General features: G+C 35.2%; 1 protein-coding gene across 13 annotated transcripts in view; it reads left to right on the top strand.

Moving 5' to 3' along the window:
* DOCK7 (dedicator of cytokinesis 7) overlaps nucleotides 1-15586 on the top strand; it is a 237039-nt gene that overhangs the window by 125418 nt on the left and 96035 nt on the right. For 5 of the 13 annotated variants that reach the window (XM_033225101.1, XM_033225105.1, XM_033225104.1 and 2 more), the window contains exons 21-26: nucleotides 1741-1905; nucleotides 4784-4953; nucleotides 12969-13061; nucleotides 14265-14354; nucleotides 14683-14718; nucleotides 15299-15394. In XM_033225101.1, coding sequence (XP_033080992.1) covers nucleotides 1741-1905; nucleotides 4784-4953; nucleotides 12969-13061; nucleotides 14265-14354; nucleotides 14683-14718; nucleotides 15299-15394 — 650 coding nt within the window. The remainder of the gene's footprint in view (nucleotides 1-1740; nucleotides 1906-4783; nucleotides 4954-12968; nucleotides 13062-14264; nucleotides 14355-14682; nucleotides 14719-15298; nucleotides 15395-15586) is intronic. The other 8 variants (XM_033225108.1, XM_033225107.1, XM_033225106.1 and 5 more) reach the window with 2 other exon arrangements.

Here is a 15586-nt window from a genome sequence, read left to right as displayed (position 1 = left end):
GTAGGGCAAAAGAGGGGAAACATTTTAGCATGTTTACGTGCTGAGAGAAATCAGCATATGAACATGCTCAAATGGGAGAAGGGAGAAAAATATATGGGGAGAAAAGAGGTTAATCAATGAAGTTGTTACGTGAGACAAGAGTAGAGGTGATAGATCACTCTTACATAGGAGAGGGCACTAATTCCTTTGGAGAGGAGATAAAGTAGTTTCAGATTCTGATAAATTTGTAGAAAAATATGAGGATTTTTGGCCAGGTGTGGTGGCTCACAACTATAATCCCCGCACTTTGGGAGGCCAAGATGGGAGGATTGCTTGAGGCTAGGAGTTCCAGACCAGTCTGGTCAACATATCGAGACCCCATCTCTAAAAAAAAAAAAAGGAAAAGAAAAAAAAGACACGAGGACTTTCATGCTTTATACATTTCTTCTGTGAGACAGAAGGCAAGATTTGCTAAGGAGGGATTAAGGAGGACCTGAGTTTTGAGAAGGATTCTGGTAACTTAGAGTAGCCACTGTGAGAAAAAGGAAAAGGATTAACCAGAAACACAGGTAGGATAACTTAACTTCACTCAGGTTTCTGTCTCTGGTCTCTTTCCCCTCTAGTTCAGTATATATAGATTAATCTTCCTAAATGACCATTTTATCTGGTTATTCTACTTTTGGGAAAACTTAATTGGCCTCATTATCTCTTCATAATTTCCTGTCTTGGTTAAATAAATTACAGAATCTAAGATTCTATTGCTCAAAGTGGCTGTTCAGTTTACCCATTTATTCAGTATGCTATTTATCACAATTCCCCAATTTTTGTAAAATTATTGTTATATACTGACTTGAGTGACTGAGTAGGTGTTAGTCTTACCTCAACCTGTTTTTCTAGCCCTGCCTTTTTTCCCCCTTCTAATCATTTTACAGATTCACTCATTCCAATCAAGTTGCTTATTCACTATTTTATTATGATATTATTAATATTTTCAATAATCCATTTTATTGTTATTTTTAATTTTTTTAAACAGAAGTAATATATGCCCTTGTATGCTATTTAGATTTTTGGAGTAATCTTTAAAATGAGAAATTGCTTCTTAAGGTATTACACACAATGTATTTTCTTTTTTCTTATGTACTTTGTATTGTTTTACTAGATAATAGATATCTGTTAAGCATTGTTTTCTTTTTTGACTAATCAAACCCATGTAATTTTTGTCTTAAATTAGTAAAATGAGTTATTTCTCATTTTGCTCAGAAAAGTATTTTTGGCTCAGCTAGTCCAAGGTGTCATTAAAAGTCATTTATCAGGCCGGGCGCGGTGGCTCAAGCCTGTAATCCCAGCACTTTGGGAGGCCGAGACGGGCGGATCACGAGGTCAGGAGATCGAGACCATCCTGGCTAACACAGTGAAACCCCGTCTCTACTAAAAAATACAAAAAACTAGCCGGGCGTGGTGGCGGGCACCTGTAGTCCCAGCTACTCGGGAGGCTGAGGCAGGAGAATGGCGTGAACCCGGGAGGCGGAGCTTGCAGTGAGCTGAGATCTGGCCACTGCACTCCAGGCTGGGTGACAGAGCGAGACTCCGCCTCAAAAAAAAAAAAAAAAAAAAAAGTCATTTATCAAATAGTAATCATCTTTATACACTTACTGTGTAATCACCATATTTAATGTATGTAGAGATGACAAAACTTTGGTGTTTGTGGAATTTACAGTCTAAAAATAGTTAAAGCAAAGGTATTTTCTTCTTTCTCAAAAGTTAACCTGGGTCAAGCATCTTTTGAAGCCATGGCATCAATTATAAATCGACTGCACAAAAACTTGGAAGGAAATCATGACCAGCATGGCAGAAATAGCCTTCTTGCATCATATATTCATTATGTTTTCCGCCTACCAAATACTTACCCTAATTCATCATCACCAGGTATTTTATTCTTTTTACTATGAAACTGTCTTTCATAAATTATATGTTCATGTCAGTATTGAGATAATTTTGTAGTCTGTACTGTGACCCATTTATTCAATAGCAAACATTTATTGAACACCTGCTAAGTACCATTCACTGTGCTAGGTGCTGAAGTTAAAGGGATAAATAAATTACATTTTTGGTCATTTTTTTTTCATACAGTTTTCTTTAGTTTGAATTAGAGTTCTTGGTTGAATTAATTTTTGGAAATGAACTTTGCAAATAACTTTGTCTCTGGAAGCATTTTATCATTCCTTGTTAAGATAAGGAATTGCTTGCCCCTGTAATCCCAGCTGTTTAGGAAGCTGAGGTGGGAAGATCTCATGAGCCCAGGAATTTGAGGCCAGAGTGAGCTATGATCTTGCCAGTGCACTCCAGCCTGGGCAACAGAGTGAGATCCTGTCTTTTAAAAATAAAAAAGACAAGAAAAATAGAATCTTGTATTTGTCATTCAGAATGCTATTGGTCATTTAAGGAGAAATGTGGTATCTCGGTAGTTTTCTGAAAACCCTTTGAAATCTACAGTGATATAAAAGATTGTTCCTAGAAACATAAAAATTCTATCTGGTTAGCTGATCTCTTCATGGTCAGTGAAATAATATAACCTTTCTGAGTATTGGAGACTCAACTTGTTATTGTCTTTTGTGTACCACTGGTGATAGTGGAGGTAGTGGTGGGAGATGTCTTAGTGTGAATAATCCTTTAGTTGTTCATTTAACTAACTAATGATTATGTTGTGCATATCATTTAATCTACTCACATATATGTCCGTATGACACTAATGATAATGGCAAGTGCCCTTTATCAGCTGTTGGCAATGTTAACATTCATAACGGTGACTAATAATTGTGACATTCCTCATGAAAACTAGACATAATAGTAACCTGATTTTAAGTTTCAGCCCAATTTGTTTCTTCACTTAATTGCAAAAAGAAAAGCAATTGACATTTATATTCTGGTTTATAATTTACTGACTTGAGTTTTAAAATTATACCACTTGAGGACATGAGTGTGTGAGTGATTATGTAATATCTACAATGCTACTTCATTTACTCTTTTATTCAGTACACTATTAGAATTCCACAGATTTTGTAAAACATCTTTTTTTTACATACCAACCTGAAAGAGTGTATGAATTAATTAGGTAACAGGTATGTATTAATATCATTTGCAAATATGACATTCAGAAAGATGAAGATAAATTATCACTATAATTCCTGGATGTTTTATTTTAAAAATAAAAGACAGGTTGGAAGATGATGTTAGGCTTGATTTTTCTCAGACAAAAAGGGAGTCTTTGCTTTTTTTTTTTTTTTTTTGAGATGGAGTCTCGCTTTGTCGCCCAGGCTAGAGTGCAGTCGCGCAATATTGGCTCACTACAACCTCCGCCTCCCGGGTTCACGCCATTCTCCTGCCTCAGCCTCCTGAGTAGCTGGGACTATAGGCACCCGCCACCACGCCTGGCTAAATTTTTGTATTTTTAGTAGAGATTGGATTTCACCGTGTTAGCCAGGCTGGTCTCAAACTCCTGACCTCATGATCTACATGCTCGGCTTCCCAAAGTGCTGGGATTACAGGCGTGAACCACCACGCCCGGCTGCCTTTGCTTTTTTATATCACTTAGGACCTGAAAAATATCTTTAGTTTTTTGTATGTATATCATAAAGATACCAGTTTGTTATTCACATTGTCACTGATGAAGATAGAGAAATAAAACATGCTCTCATTTAAAAGATGTTAGCAATAATGAAGGTAGAGAAATAAAACATGGTTTAATTTAAGAGATGTTAGCAATAAATTGGCACTCTCTCTAGTGACTGTCAAGGGGCAGAGTAGGAGAGGTGGGAAAAAAGGAAGAGACACCAGCTGGAGCATCTTGGGTCCAAAAACCGACTATACCGAAGTGAAGGGGGGTGTGTGTGTGTGCATGTGTCTCTGTGTGTGTGTTTCCTGTTAATATTGGTTTTTATTGTATGTGTAATATACAGTTATAGAAACACTGAAGAGATAATGATTTTATTTACAGTTCATATGGTTTTATAAACTGCCATAAAATAGAGCATCTTTGTACAGCAATCATTAGTTCTTGAGTGTTTTTATTTTCTTTCTTTCTAAAAAAAAAAATTTCCCAGTGCTTCAGGAGGCCAAGAGAGGAGGATTGCTTGAGGCCAGGAGTTCAAAACCAGCCTGGGCAACATATCAAGACCCCGTCCCTACAAAAAAAAAAGAGAGAAATTTAGCCAGGCATGGTAGTGTGTGCCCGTAGTCCTAGCTACTCAGGAGGCTGAGGTGGGAGTCCAGGAGTCCAATGTTATAGTGAACTGTGGTCTCACTGCTGCACTCCAGTGCTGCCTCTTAATTCAAAAAAAGGCACCTGCCTGTTTAAAATCTCTCTCTCTCTCTCTCTATATATATATATATATATGTGTGTGTGTGTGACTTTTTATTTAGAAGACCATGTCTCTTCAGGCGGATCGTGAGGTCAAGAGATTGGCCATCCTGGCCAACATGGTGAAACTTCATCTCTACTAAAAATACAAAAATTAGCTGGGCATGGTGCTGCGCCTGTAGTCCCAGCTACTTGGGAGGGTGAGGCAGGGGAATCGCTTGAACCCAGGAGGCAGAGGTTGCAGTGAGCCAAGATCAAGCTGCTGCTCTCTAGCCTGGCGAGACTCTGTCTCAAAAAAAAAAAAAAAAAAGAAAGTTTAATATTTTTTATTTAGAAACCAAAGCAATTCATGATCTTTGTGGAACTTTCTGAAGTGGCAGAGATTTTTTTCTAATCCTTTCCTGACTAATTTTCTTTAATTATGTGCTATTTCATGTGCCACTCTAGGTCCTGGGGGTTTGGGAGGATCAGTGCATTATGCCACAATGGCTAGATCTGCGGTGAGACCTGCAAGCCTTAATTTAAATCGTTCTCGAAGCCTTAGTAATAGCAATCCAGATATATCTGGGACTCCCACGTCACCAGATGATGAAGTTCGATCAATCATCGGGAGTAAGGTAAACTGAAGACCTGCATCTGTAAATTTGGTTTTTGTTTTGTGAACAAACGAGAAATATCCAGTTGTTGTAATTCATTCTGAATTTTAAGATGTATATAAGTTAGGAATTAGTAAAGAATTGTACATTTCTATTCTATCAGTAAACACTGTTTTATTTTTCTATTAAATATGCTTGCTCTTACAAACTACACTAAAAATCCTAAAATTTGTCTGGGATCACTAGCTGCATATAACTTACTATTATCAGTCTAATACTCTATGATGTGAAAAATGGCTAGATTGACTTCATATAGAATTAAAATAAATCTATGTGACTGATATGTGGAAGACAGATGTCATCATTGATTTAAGTCATGAGATCTTCTTCTCCAAAAAATATCAAGAACAGTGATTAAACAATTTTCCATTTTTGTAAACTAGAAAGAGTGATACTCAGAGTTATTTATAAGGGATACTGCGGAGTAACCTGAGTACTATGGCAGCTGCAAAAAGAGAAAGCTTCCCCCCCCGCCCCACATATATATATTTCCATGTTTAAGAAAAGAACTCAGGTTTTTTATTCTTGTTTTCATTATTGATTATATTTTATTATAATACAGGTAGTACTTAGCATTATTTGTATACTGTGTATTTATATAGTGTATAGTTCTTCTGTAGAATAAGTTTGATTTTTGGATTTTCAGAAATTTTCCTAAAGAAAAGAAGCTATAGACAGCATTTCCTTAAGGTTCTTTTAAAATGTCTCTTAATTTTTGTAAGATTTACATTAGGACTCATTTAGCATAATTCTAGAGTTAGTTATTTCTTATATGTTTGATAGATTATAAACTCAAGATTTAGAACAGAGGCCTATATATATATATTAAAAAAATGATTTTTTGCCTTTTTCCAAGATGTCCTTTAAATGGATCAATGATTTTTAAAATAGATATAAATACATACAAATATTTAAATACAAGGTAATTTCTCAGAAAGCCATTGCAAGGTGAGAATTTGTCAGCCTTGTCCTAATCAAGTATTATTTACATAGTTTTTATGTTGTTTTCTTTTTATTGCAAAATTTTTGATAGCTACCTTCCTATTGAATTATTTAGTTGTAATCCCTAATAAAGTATGTAATTTTATCTCTAAATTATAAGGAATCTAAAGTTTATTTATAGCTACCCTTCATTGTTTCTTATTTTGTTGACCTGACAGTTCAAGAAACTCTTCTTTGAGTGATCCTGTTTTCCGCTCCACCTCAGTCATGGTCTTCCCTTATATCAAACCTGTTCAACCTGTGTCCTGCAGGCCACATGTGGCCCAGGACAGCTCTGAGTGCAGCTCAGCACAGATTTGTAAATTTCTTGAAACATTATGAGTGAGTTTGGGGATTTCTTTTTTTTTTTTGTAAGCTCATCAGCTGTCATTAATGTTAGTGTATTTTATGTGTGGCCCAAGACAATTCTTCCAGTATGGCCCAGGGAAGCCAAAAGATTGGACACCCCTGCAACTTGTCATTACCAATAACTTTAATTTTCACAGTCTCAATTTCATGTATTTTGTTCTCTGTTATCTCCTGTTTTTCTCGTAGTACCACAGCTTAACAATGTATCTACTCCTTTGCAATCTCTAATCTTGATCCTCCAACCTTTTGACTGTGCCTCACCCCCTTAATGTTCTCTCTTCTTCCTCGGCCAGCTTGATGTCTATGGGCAATCATTATAATTATTCCCATCAGGCCGAGTGTGGTGGCTCATGCATGTAATCCCAGCACTTCGGGAGGCCGAGGCGGGTGGATCACCTGAGGTCAGGAGTTTAAAACCAGCCTGACCAACATGGTGAAACCTCACCTCTACTAAGAGTACAAAATTAGCCGGATGTGGTGGCAGACGCCTGTAATCCCAGCTACTGGGGAGGCTGAGACAGGTGAATCACTTGAACTCGAAAGGCAGAAGTTGCAGGGAGCCGAGATCTTACCATTGCACTCTAGCCTGAGAGACAAGAGTGAAACTCTATTTCAAAAAAAAAAAAAAAATTATTCCCATTATAAGCAAACTTTGGTTCCCTTATCTTTCCCAAACCTGAAACCATAGTTAAACCCAATTGACTGCCTCTGCCATGTCAGCATCTGTGCAGCTAAACGTGTCTTGAGAAATACCATGGTGATTGATCTCATTTGAAATAAACCTTGAGAGAGACCTTGATGCTGTCAGGCAATTATACTGTATTTCTGTATCTCCATCACTTTCCTGTTGTCCCAGGAAATGATTTCATTCCTTCTTTTGTTACCTCAAACTTCCTAACACTTCTCTCCTCATTCCTTTTCTCATTTTATCTCCCATTTCATTGAGACAACTGAAACCATCAGAAGAAAACTTTAATAAACTTTTACCGTCCTATCTAGCTACCTGTTACCATCTGCTATCTACTGCCTAATATTCTTCTATATTAAAAATGAGTAGATGAGCTATTTATTTTTCTAAATTCTTTCACTCAAGCTCTCATCTGGTCTCACCTGCTCAAGATCTACACTCCACCAGTTTTTCCATATCTCTTCCACATCATCAGTTTCTCCCTGAATTCTGAATCATTCCCATTCACATACAGGCATGCTATTATTTTTCTCATTTTGAAAAAATAATTCCTCTCATTTGAAAGCAATCTAAGTGCCCATCAACAGATGACTGGATAAACGAAATGTGGTACATACATACAATGGCTTACTATTCACCCATAAAAAAGAATGAGATCCTGTCATTTGAAACAACAAGGATGGAAATGGAGATCATTATGTTAAGTGAAATAAAACAGGCACAGAAAGACAAACTTCACATGTTCTCACTTATTTGTAGAAGGTAAAAATTAAAACAATTGAACTCATGGAGATGGAGAGTAGAATGGTAGTTACCAAAGACTGGGAAGGAGCAGTGGGTGTTGGGAGGGAAAGGAGATAGTTAATGGGTACAGAAAAATAGTTAGAAAGAGTACCTAAGATCGGCCGGGCGCGGTGGCTCAAGCCTGTAATCCCAGCACTTTGGGAGGCCGAGACGGGCGGATCACGAGGTCAGGAGATCGAGACCATCCTGACTAACACAGTGAAACCCCGTCTCTACTAAAAAATACAAAAAAAAGCTAGCCGGGCGAGGTGGCGGGCGCCTGTAGTCCCAGCTACTCGGGAGGCTGAGGCAAGAGAATGGCGTGAACCCGGGAGGCGGAGCTTGCAGTGAGCTGAGATCCGGCCACTGCACTCCAGCCTGGGCGACACAGCGAGACTCCGTCTCAAAAAAAAAAAAAAAAAAAGAAAGAGTACATAAGATCTAGTATTTGATAGCACAACAGGATGATTTGTACAATTAAATAATAAGTAAATGTTTATTATTTATTTTAAAATAATTAGAAATGTATAATTTGATTATTTGTATCACAAAGGATCAATGCTTGGGGTGATGGATATCCCACTCATTCTGATGTGATTATTACACGATACACCTTTATCAAAATATCTCATGTAAACCATAAATACATATGTCTACTATGTACCCACAAAAATTAAAAATAAAAGTAATAATTATTCTCTAGTATTTCAACTGCTACCTTATTTGCTATTTCTCCCCTACCTTTCATAGTAGAATTCCTTAATAATTTTCTTTACTTGCTATTTGCAGTTCTTGTACTTCTATCATCTCTACTTCAGTCAAATATTCCTCCCATTTTCCACCAAAACTGTCCTTGTTAATGTCACCAGCACCCTTCATGTTGCTAAATCCAGTGATTACTTTTCAAAACTCAACTTACTTTTACCTATGAGCAGCTTTTGACACAGTTAAACTTTTTTTCCTCTGTGATTTAGTCTATTTATTTGACTTCCAGGGTACTGCATTCTGTTGGTTTCCCTCTTGGTTTACTGATTATACCTTTTCAGTCTTCTTTGTGGATTCTTCCTGTTCTGATCTCTTTATCTGGATGTGTTTCAGGCCTCTGTCCTTACTTCTCTTCTCTTGTCTTCTCTCTACACTCTACCTGGGTGAGCTTATCAGGTTCCATGGCTTTAAATACCACATAAATGTTATGCTAATGATTCCCAAAATTGTGTTTCCGGTACAGATCTCTCTCTGGAGTTCTAAACTTAACTGCTTTTTCTAAATCGTTTTCTTCAGATTTGGATATATATGAAAGGTAGAGATACTTCTTTCCATCTCCATTACTACCATCTTGGTCTGAGCTACATCATCTCTCCCAGAATTAATGTACTAGCTTTAAAGATGGTTTCCCTACTTCTACCCTATGCTATGTTCACAACATAGCAACCAGAATGTTGCTTTAAAGACTTAAGACATGGTCGGGCACGGTGACTCACGCCCATAATCCCAGCACTTTGGGAGGCCAAGGCAGGTGGATCACCTGGGGTCAGGAGTTCGAGACCAGCCTGACCAACATGGAGAAACCCCGTCTCTACTAAAAATAGAAAAATTAGCCAGGTGTGGTGGCACATGCCTGTAATCCCAGCTACTCAGGAGGCTGAGGCAGGTGAATCACTTGAACCCAGGAGGCGGAGGTTGCTGTGAGCCGAGATGGCGCCATTTCACCCCATCCTGGGCGACAGAGCTAGACTCCGTCTCAAAAAACAAAAGACTTAAGACACACAAAAATTAACTCATTATGTCATTCCTCTGAGCACAGTCTTCTAATGACTTATTCCCTCAGTCCTTTAAGTCTTTACTCTGAAGGCCAACTTCCCAGTGAGGTTGACTCTGATTATCTTATTTAAATGTATAACCAGTGGCTGTGTCCTCAGCCTTCTAATCCCCTTATTCTGTTTTTTGTCTTTTTTTTTTTTTGTCTCACATTTACTACCTTTTAATGTAGCATATGAATTAATTATTTTTACTTCTTTTTTTTATTTTTTTTATTTTTTTTATTTTTATTTTTTAGTGTTTATCTGCCTTTAACAGAGTGTAAACTTCATCATGGCAGGGAATATTTGTTCCAAGGCACCTGTAATGTCTAAATTATTCAAGGTGTTCAGTAGATGTTTATCCAATGAAGACATGTTAGTATGAGTAAACACTGCAAGACTAGACACTTTTTCAAGAACAGAATTATGCTTTTGTTCGCCCTCTTACTGTTGGGATTAATTAAATATTTAAAGATCTCTAGAGATTTGACTTTATGAAAGTTTTGGTTATATTTTATTCCCCAATATAAAATACAGTACTCCTAAAATTTAAGAATATTTATATAACATGAACAGGCTTTTATTACTCCAGTGGCTGTAATGTAAATGTGAAAATATTTGTGAGACTTCTTCATACTTATGTTGCCAAAACTAGCTGTGCTTCCTTAATTCTAGCAAGTCTTTTAACATTCAGTTATGTAATACATGGTTGCATCAGGTCTGAACGTTATTGCTTTTAATCAAATGCCAGTGGAATTTTGCCTTGATATATTTCTTTCTCATATATCATCTTCTATTTTTTTTATTTCTCAAACACTGAGAGCTTACTGTGTGCTAGGCGCTATGCTGAAGACTTGTGAATATGAAGCAAAATCTTTGTAATATAACACAAGTGTTGATGTCAAATCAAATACAGTATGGGCCTTGCTGAAGGATCTTATCTATATGTAAGGGAAAAAATTAATAGTGTTACTGGGATTTGGCCAAAAAAACCTCACACTGACATACACATGGGCACATATTTGGTTAATCTGTTCCATGTTTGTTGGAAATCAGTAAACATAAAGTTATTATTTTAAATATAAATGATAAATTTGCTTAAATACGGGCTGTTTGGTATAATTCTTAGCTTTATAACACCTGAATTATGGGATTTACCTGCTTTGCCAAATAACTGAACACAAGTTTTCTTTAAATAGTTAGCTTTGACTGGCATAATTATAACTGTTCAGAACATCAGTATTGTGTATATAAATATAATTCATAGCACAATGAGATTTTTTTATTCTCATATCAGCAATTATCATATATTGTAGTTTTAAAGGAAATTGTTAAACAGTGAGTTAAGTGAATTTAAGAGCACAGCAAAGTCTTTATTCTTTTTGTGGAAATTTATGAGAGAAAAGAGGACAGTTATAATTTTGCAAAAATCAAATGCTCATGTTTTGTTATTTTTGTAACATGAGTAGTGACTGTAAAAATTGAATATAGTAGGAAGAACTTTACACTTTTATACAAAAGAGACATAATTTTGGACTTGGACATAATTTTGGAGACTAGTGAAAACTTTGTTTTAACTTCTCTGAAAAACATAAGTCTTTTGGTTTGCTTTTATTTGAAATATTGTAATAGGATTCTGAGAAGGTGGATATTTTAAACAAATCTGATGGCATAATTTTACTGGTATTTTGATATTGTCTAATTTACTTTGATAGAAAGCATTTTAAGAAAAATATGTATGGAAAATTTTTATACAACTGTTTTTGAGAGTTTACTATATTCAAGGCATTGAACTTAGTAATTTACTTCCATTATTTAATTTGATTCTTAACGTATGAAGGGAGACGTTCTCATCATTTTTATTTTATAGATAAGAAACTGAAAAAGAAATTAAGTAATTTATCTTAGATTTTACAGCTAGTAAGCAGGAGAGCCTGGATTGGAACCTTAACTCCCATATTAGACAATCACTGTCAAAAATGATGAGAAATGGGTGATTACTGTACCGTCATTTCAGCTTCTCTATATATTTGGGAAAAAATGAAAAAAGGTGGAGCACATATTCTCCTAAAACCTAAGCCTTTGAGGGTTGCAGTTTTTCTTTTTGAAAACTTCTCTTGAAGTATTTAAAAAATACTGATGTCTAGGCCACACTCACAGCAATTCTGATTTAATTGTTTTAAGGTAGGGCGCTGCACATTTGTTATGTTACTGTTGTTGTTAAGTTTCCCAAATGACACTAATGTCTAGACAGAGTTGATTACAGTTGTTCCAACTCTTCACTTTTACCTCTCTTTCCTTTGGTGGTTTCTGGTTTGCGTCCGTACTCATGCCCTGATCTATTTATGTCAGCTTGTCTTCGATTGTCTTTGCTATCTTACCCTAATAATTCTTTAAAATCTTTTACAACTTACTCCAGTTCCAGTTATTAGATTCTCAAGTCCCCAGTCCAGATTGCTGAATCGGATTTATGGAGATAGAGCCCAGGATCTGAATTTCATAAAGCTTCTCAAGTGATTCTGACGATCAGTCAGTTTTAGGAAATAGAAGAAAAGCCTCTGTTTCCTTCACCTGGAATCACAGGAACCCCTTTCAGACAAAGATAAACATAAATTCACTTCTGGACATATACTTTAGTAGCATCTTAAAGAAATTTTAAATTCATAAAGATGATGAAGATATAATTCCTATAGACAGCCCCAGCATAATGTTTTTCCTTGTAATATTTATTAATAAATAGTAGACCAGTGTGTTTAATTACAAGTGCAGCCCGAAATCCATTATTAGGAAGGAGTAAATATTAGGTATCATTTTTTTCTTAAGTTTTTACTTAATTTCTCCTGTCTGTCCCTAAAAGAGAGTGAAGGTGGTGGCAAGGTCAAATAGAATTATGGAGTATCACTGCATAGTAGTTTTCCGTTGATGAGAGATGGAGTGAAATTAAAGTTTAAAGCAAAGAATGGGGTGTTTTTCTTCCATTTTTTCCTTTAAACCTCAGTTAGATACAGAGGAAATTATCTGTTGCTAACTTGCACTGTCTTTAAATAAAGAAAATTTGGGGTGTGGTACTATGGGAACATTAGTTATTGGTACTTCAAGAGTATTTCTTTACATAAAGAAAAATTACCTTTAAATACTATACTTAATGGTCTTGGTGATTTTTTAAAAATTGTGTTATATAATAAGATAATTTTGGTGAACTAATACTCTATAGGTGCCTACAAATTTTGGTTGCTTTAACAGTACTAATTAAAAACATGTTTGCATTAGAAGGTCTGAATTTCTTTAAGAATAATTTATAGCATGCAACATGTAATATTTCTTTCCTTTCAAACTGCTTTCTATTATATGCTTAGGGTTTAGATCGCTCCAATTCCTGGGTTAACACTGGTGGTCCAAAAGCTGCCCCATGGGGATCCAACCCCAGTCCAAGTGCAGAATCAACACAGGTGGTGTTTATATTAGAGGTTTCTTTATTGGCTGCTGATGTTTCCCGTTAGAACATTACTTTTTAGTATATACTATGATTTCAGTGGCTTGCTTTTTTTAATCATTAAAAAGTGTGTATTTTTGTTTACTTAGCACATTTTCCAACTACTATGCATGAATACCACCAATTGCACCAGTAATGTGCTTCTTTCCTATTTCCTATCTCTGCCCTCTTTCTTCCTTACACACCCTATCAATATTTCAGTGCCTGCTGCTTATGCAATTGATGGCTTTTATAACAGTTTCTTTTTTAGGGGTAGCACATCTTTAATAGCAATTTTTAAATTTTTATGTGGAGGAAAAAAACCCAACAGTTTTCTATTTGCTTTTGGTTTAAAGTGTAACTATTGTATCATTTTCATTTAACATTTACTATCTTGTTATTTTCTTCGTAATCACTGAATGGAAAGACTGGCAATAAATTGAAATTAAATGTGAACAGTATATGATCACCATGCTGTAAGACTCAATACCAGAAGCAAAAATCCATTTTAATTTGTACTGTGTTGCAAAGTATGAAATTTGTTATACCTTAGCTGAATTAGGTTTTGCTTACTTAAGACTAGTTGCTTGATAGCTAACACTGCATGATATCTCAAAATATACTTCTCATCTGTGTTGGCTTTGGAGGGTAATCCTTTTCTTAAAGAAAATTTTTAATTCCGTTTCTAATATAGTAAATGATTTATATTTGATTTAGTATATGACCAACCTGAATAGTAGTTTTTGATAATAATAAAAAAGTGAAAGAAATTATTCTAAACTTTTTATTTTCTTTATTTAATGTAAAGTTACTGATTTCTTATTTGTTCTGAGACCAGTTGAGAAGTATGTTTTTACTTTTTATATATTTTTACTAGATATGTGCATGTATATAGATCACACAGATAAAAGTTTCATTCTTTGCAACACTGAATATTATATAATCACTGAAATACTCATCTTTTTTTAAAGACCAAAAATATGTAGAAGCCATTTTGATACTACTCATGCATTGTCATTAAAGCAGCTTAAAATGGTGAAAATGAGATGAGCAATAAAATAGATGGTTTTTGAAACCATAATAAAACTCTGTTTTAAACTTGTACATAATCCGTCAGCTGCAAAGTCATCCACTGCAAACATTAATGTTATCTCGTCATTCACTCATCTTCACTCCATAGGCTATGGATCGAAGTTGTAATCGTATGTCTTCGCACACAGAGACGTCAAGTTTCTTACAAACATTAACGGGACGCTTACCAACTAAAAAGGTAGATTCATATGAAGACAATTCATAGGGGGAAAATAATTTCACCAATTAAATAGATGTAAGATTTCTTTACATAACCAGTATGAGATACAGTAATTGCGTTGTGCTGAAAAATATATCTGAGCAAGCATTGCTTGTCTGATGCCTTTTTGGGCATACCTTGTCAGTGTATACTCTTTTACATTATGATAATGTTTATATCTTTGGGATTGACTATTTTTAGAATTTAGTGAATTCAAATTTGATCATCAAATTTTAGTACCAAAAAAATGTATCAACTCTTAAGTATATTTCTGTAACTGCTTCTGTTTTGTGTTTTAAATCTCCAGGGAAAGGAAGATGAGTTAGAAAAATTGTCACTCTTAGTAAGATATGTTGATTTGCTTCCCTTATGCACAGTTTTGTTAGTCCTTTTTCATATTAATATACACTACTTTGCAAATGCTTTGTATGCATATCCATTATAAGGCAGAAATCTTCTGCTATTTTTTTAAAAAGACCTTACCTGAAAACTTGAAAATTAATGGCTCATAGCAAAGTTTAAATTTTAAAACGTATTTCCTAAATTGTACCAGCAAAGTTCATGCGTGTATTTGCGTATGTTTAAAAATGTACTTAAGATACAAACAAGATATTACTGTACTGTAAGTTTTTAGTCTAGTTTCTGTTTGCAGGTACAATTTAGGAGGCTATCTTCTACCTGTCGTTTTAAAATTACATTTTACTGCAAGATAACATGTAATTTTTTCAGCTGCTCCACATACCACTGTCTTACATGCTTAAATAGCCGTTTCGTTAATGGGTGTCTTCAGTGCATCATTGAACGGTTCACGTGCCTTATTTTGCTTATTCTCATTATATCTTCATTTGTATTTGCATTATTATTTGGTTTATGTTATCAGCAGACTTGACTTTGATAATAACTTTGGATTTACTTCTGGATAGCTTTTTCATGAGGAGCTGGCTTTGCAGTGGGTTGTTTGCAGTGGCAGCGTTCGGGAATCAGCTTTGCAACAAGCCTGGTTCTTTTTTGAGTTAATGGTGAGCAAAAACTGAGCATGTTCTTTAATATTTTTTCTCTTAGTGAACAATTTTATGCTAGCTCATTTGTTATCTTAAAAGTATTTTTCTATTGTACATCTTACTCTTTTACATGTGCCTCTAAGGCAAAATTACATGTGTTACATCTCTCAATAAACACTGTGGACACTCAACACAGTTTAGGTGGAATAA

Source organism: Trachypithecus francoisi, unplaced genomic scaffold (assembly GCF_009764315.1).
Source record: "Trachypithecus francoisi isolate TF-2019V2 unplaced genomic scaffold, Tfra_2.0 Lachesis_group12, whole genome shotgun sequence".
Classification (NCBI taxonomy): Eukaryota; Metazoa; Chordata; class Mammalia; order Primates; family Cercopithecidae; genus Trachypithecus; species Trachypithecus francoisi.
The sequence above is the reverse complement of the archived record's forward strand: the minus strand, read 5'-3'. Positions and strand labels throughout refer to the sequence as shown.